Source organism: Tachysurus fulvidraco, chromosome 4 (genome assembly GCF_022655615.1).
Source record: "Tachysurus fulvidraco isolate hzauxx_2018 chromosome 4, HZAU_PFXX_2.0, whole genome shotgun sequence".
NCBI lineage: Eukaryota > Metazoa > Chordata > Actinopteri > Siluriformes > Bagridae > Tachysurus > Tachysurus fulvidraco.
The window spans coordinates 356,962-362,105 of NC_062521.1; the positions used below are offsets into that span (position 1 = coordinate 356,962).

General features: G+C 42.9%; 1 protein-coding gene and 1 long non-coding RNA gene across 2 annotated transcripts in view; one reads left to right on the forward strand and one right to left on the reverse strand.

The window, feature by feature from the left end:
* LOC125141124 overlaps positions 1–1,304 on the reverse strand; it is a 5,321-nt gene extending 4,017 nt beyond the window's left edge. The window contains exon 1 of the long non-coding RNA XR_007140497.1: positions 1,243–1,304. This is a non-coding gene — a long non-coding RNA (uncharacterized LOC125141124). The remainder of the gene's footprint in view (positions 1–1,242) is intronic.
* npas4l (neuronal PAS domain protein 4 like) overlaps positions 1–3,906 on the forward strand; it is a 5,710-nt gene extending 1,804 nt beyond the window's left edge. The window contains exons 3-11 of the mRNA XM_047813014.1: positions 1–134; positions 270–291; positions 625–760; positions 858–954; positions 1,349–1,529; positions 1,747–1,856; positions 2,023–2,149; positions 2,286–3,106; positions 3,501–3,906. The exon at positions 1–134 is cut by the window's left edge and continues 30 nt beyond it. Coding sequence (XP_047668970.1) covers positions 1–134; positions 270–291; positions 625–760; positions 858–954; positions 1,349–1,529; positions 1,747–1,856; positions 2,023–2,149; positions 2,286–3,106; positions 3,501–3,529 — 1,657 coding nt within the window. The 3' untranslated portion in view covers positions 3,530–3,906. The remainder of the gene's footprint in view (positions 135–269; positions 292–624; positions 761–857; positions 955–1,348; positions 1,530–1,746; positions 1,857–2,022; positions 2,150–2,285; positions 3,107–3,500) is intronic.
* Positions 3,907–5,144: the final 1,238 nt, after the last annotated feature.

Below are 5,144 nucleotides of genomic sequence, written 5' to 3' on the forward strand. Positions count from 1 at the left end.
TGATTTGATTAATGCAGAAATACGGAAGCTGCGCGCGCTTCTACCGATCAGAGCCGTGGACCGCGAGCGTCTCTCGTACCTGCACGCGATGTCCGTCATCTGCACGTTCATCCGGAAATCCGTGCTGCTCGCGCGTAAGGCCTTTTACCTGATTCATTTTTATATCATCTATAATAATAATAATAATAATAATAATGTATTCATCTGAGTACATTAATCATTCGTGCACGTGGGCCTCATGACCTGTATGTGTCTGTTTCTTTGTGAAGGTGATGCAGTGTGTGTCGGTGGTGATGGTGCTGGTGCTCATGATGGTGCTGGTGATTGTGCTGGTGCTGGTGATGGTGCTGGTGCTCATGATGGTGCTGGTGATTGTGCTGGTGATGGTGCTGGTGCTGGTGCTCATGATGGTGCTGGTGATTGTGCTGGTGATGGTGCTGGTGCTGGTGCTCATGATGGTGCTGGTGATTGTGCTGGTGATGGTGCTGGTGCTGGTGCTCATGATGGTGCTGGTGATTGTGCTGGTGATGGTGCTGGTGCTGGTGATGGTGCTGGTGCTCATGATGGTGCTGGTGATTGTGCTGGTGGTGGTGATTGTGCTGGTGATGGTGCTGGTGATGGTGCTGGTGCTGGTGCTGGTGTGACTCCTGAATGTGAAGATGTGTTAAATGCACTTCCTGGGTTTTTGGTAGCGATGACCAGTGAGGGGAAACTACTGTACGTCTCAGAGAACGTGTGGCACTACCTCGGCCTGTCCATGGTTAGTAACATGTTTATGTTTTACTCCACACTCTGCTATAATATGATCTACGACATCATATGAAGATCGTGTTTATGTGTGTTGTAATGATGGTCAGGTGGAGGTTCTGCAGGGAGACACATTTTACAGCATGATCACAAACAACGATGCAGAAAAAGTCAAGAGTTACCTGCAGGATGGGAACCTACACACAGGTCAGTTACATTTACAGCATTTAGCAGACTCTCTAATCCAGAGTGACTTACATGATCTCATTTATACAACTGAGCAGTTGAGGATTAAGGGCCTTGCTCAGGGGCCCTGGTGGAGCTGGGATTGTTAGCCCAACACCTTAACCAATAGGTTACACACACACACACACACACACACACACACACACACACACACACACACACACACACACACACACAGAGTCCCATCTAACACAAAGTTTGCTTTTATAATAATAATAATAATAATAATAATAATAATATGTTTATAACCTCTCTCTCTCTCTCTCTCTCTCTCTCTCTCTCTCTCTCTCTCTCTCTCTCTCTCTCTCTCTCTCTCTCTCTCTCTCTGTTTGCCTGCCTGTCTGTCTGTCTGTAGAGAGGAGCTGTGTATGTTTATTCAGGACTAATAGACAGTCCTGCCCCCTGCTGGTCAGGTTGCGTATGTTCGACCCTCAGCGGCATCTCATTGTGGCTCTGTGTTCACCTTTACTTAGAGAGAGGGACAGCTTTACCACCACACACACACCTGATATGAGATACACACATGCACATTACAGGTAATGCACACACACACACACACACACACACACACACACACACACACACACACACACACACACACACACACACACAAATTGCAGACATGCTATACACACACAGTGGTTATGAGATATAAACACACAGATCTTTGACTCAAACAGTGTTTGTGTGTGTGTGTGTGTGTGTGTGTGTGTGTGTGTGTGTGTGTGTGTGTGTGTGTGTGTGTGTGTGCAGTGTGGAGTTATATTTGGGTTATGAAACAGAGGAACTAATTGGTCGATCCTGGTATAGCATCATCCACCCTGATGACCTGTTATTGAGCGCCAAAAAACACAAACAATTAAGTAAGTCTCACATAAAGTATTAACAGACACACACACACACACACACACACACACACACACACACACACACACATTGAAAAATTAGATACAACCTCTAGCAACTAATGCTAATGTGTGTGTGTGTGTGTGTGTGTGTGTGTGTGTGTGTGTGTGTGTGTGTGTACAGTGCACTGTGAGCAGGTAGACTTGGTGCTGCGAGTGCAGGACAAACAGCTGAATTGGGTTTGGCTCTACATCATTGCCACCAGAGACACAGAGAGTCACAGGATCACTTGCTCCAATTACATCATCAGGTATTAACACCTCATATACAGCTAACATTCTACAGCTAACACACTGTTCATCATGAACTCCAGCTGCACTTCCTGGAGGAAACAGGAACAGAAAGTGATGCAGGATGATAAGAAAGTATTATTGTGTTGTTTTTAGTGAAGTTGTGGCTGAGGATCTGAGACACAAACTCAGCGCTGTTTCGTCAGTTTCTTCTCCTCCATCCCCCAGTCCTCCAGTCCCCCAGAGCTCCCTGCGTTCCAACAAGAGACCAGCAGAGGTCAGTGCTGAGAGCGGGAGAAGGAAAAACAGACGAGTGTCTACAGCAGCATCATCTTCTCTTCCCTACAGCCATAATTCCTCCTTCTCTTCTCCAGAACAGGAAACTGCAAACATAGACTTCCTGTTCAGCTCTTCAGCAGTCTGTCCTATTTACCCCTCCCCCTCTCAGAACATCCAGTGGCCCAGTTTTGACGCCAGCTTTTCGACTCTGACACCATTTTGCTATCACACTGAGCTCAGTGTGTCAGAGGACCACGCAGAACTCCCTAGTGTGTCTGACAGCTTCCTGTACCTTGAAGACTTTAATTCATTTCCTGCATTAGTGACAGGAAGTAGTAGAACATTCCATGCCCCAGAGGATTATGGGTGGTCAGGTCTGCTGACTCCACCCCCCCCTGCTCTACGTTACAGTGAGGTGGAGCAGGCTGAGATCAGCATCCTTGCTCAGCAGATCTCCTCTCTGGCCAGCAGCTTTGATTCGTACTGTATTAAAAGCTCCACCCATCATTGTGACCACACTACTGGCTCTCAGTCATGTGACCCTGAGGCCTTCTTATTGGATGAGGAAGTGATTGACAATGTAATGCAGCTTCCCAGGGTTACGTTGGAGGTTCAGTCTCTAGAAGCTCTGTTGGATTTAGAAAAGTGTTCAGAGGATCAACAACAAGAGTTCAGCCTTTATTCACACACACAGCAAGGTAACACAACACACACACACACACACACACAAATAGACAAACACACACACAGACACACACAAACAGACATGTACACACATGCACACACACAGACACACACACACATGCACACACACACACACACACAGACACACAGAAACAGACATACACACACACAAACACACACATGCACACACACAGACACACACACAGACAGACACACAGACATGCACACACACACACACACAATCAGACATGTACACACATGCACACACACAGACACACACATGCAAACAGACACATGCACACACACACACACACACACACCATATCACTTCATACACACATTAACGTGTTTATGAGACATGTCACACTGACTACAGTAAAATAATGATATGATTTTTGTGTCTTTCAGACGGGTTTTGTGATGAATCTCTCTATTAAAGTGGACTGTGTTTGTGACTCCACCTCCTCTTTCTGGGATTCCATGGACCAGGTACCTTGTCACGTTTCCATGGAGAACAGCGGTTGCCATGAGAATGTCCGTCCTGTGTTTTCAATTATAAATAGTAAAAATAAATAAGGAAACTATTATTAATGAGTAACACTACCTCTGCCTCCATCACCAGTTTACCCTGATCACACACAGCTTTATTTTAAATCCAATCTTCATTATAATATTCTCATCTTCTTGGCAGCTGAATTTATTTTATCTGTATGTTTAACTGAATAATTATACACAATTTTAAACCTTTGTTGTAAATAAATTACAGTGTGATTTTATTTTTCTAAAATTAATAAAGATACAAATATAAAACAAACAGATTGTGTCTAATGTACTAAACTACACTAATATATATTACATTATAATAATCTGTAAATAGTAAGGAAAGTGGATGAGCCTTACTTAGTGAATATTAATGAGTATGAAGTTTATGCACACGTCATTGGTCAGAGTGACTTACATTTATATCACTTATTTAAGTGAACATGTGAGGGTTAAGGGCCTTGCTCAGGTGCCCTGCAATGGCAGATTAGTGGTGCTGGGATTTAAACTCATAACCTGGTGAGCAGTAGTTTGACACCTGAATCTCACTCCCATGATGCACAGTGCAAGGTGACAGCTGTCATTACACTCATCTTTCACTGCGATTCTTGCTGGTATTACATGTCTGTTACTTGACATCTACAGGAGCCAATTTTGTTGTACACAGAGCTACACAATGACAACACAGAACTTTATATTCTATTCTCGTAACAAATTCAGTTTGTGTAACTTGTCGTTTCAAAACACCAACATAATCTGTACAAATCTCTCCACTTCACATTTACAGATCAGTCACTCATTACTTCATCTCCATGTTACACACACACACACACACACACACACACACACACACACACACACACACACACACACTACTGCTTGTACTATACTCACACATTGTGTAGTCTATATTGTGAATTCTACACAGTCATCATACTGTATGTGACACTTTATATACATCACTGCCCTGTCAATACTCTGTATATTATTCATTCATTCATTCACTCACACACACACACACACACACACACACACTACGGACAATTTTCCAGAGATGCCTACCATGAACCATCAACCTACCATGCATGTCTTTGGACCGGGGGATCTGTATATTATTGTCTTTATTTAATCTGTACAGCTTTGTCTGTAAAATAAATGTATGATGTTTTTATTTATTAATGTCTGCAATTTTGAAGGACAGCTGGTACCAAATTCCTTCCTGTGTGTAAAACATACTGGTCAGAAAACCATATTCTTCCATAACTTACAGGTTCATCTCAATAAATTAGAATGTTGTGGAAAAGTTCATTTATTTCAGTAACTTAACTCAAACAGTGAAACAGTTATATAAATTCAGTACACACAAAATTAGGTCGTTTAAGTCTTTGGTACTTTTAATCGTAATGATTTTGGGTCACATTTAACAAAAACCCACCAATTCACAAAAAATTAGAATATTGTGACATGTAAATCAGCTGATCGACTAGGCTAGGCTAGGCTAGGCTACACAAT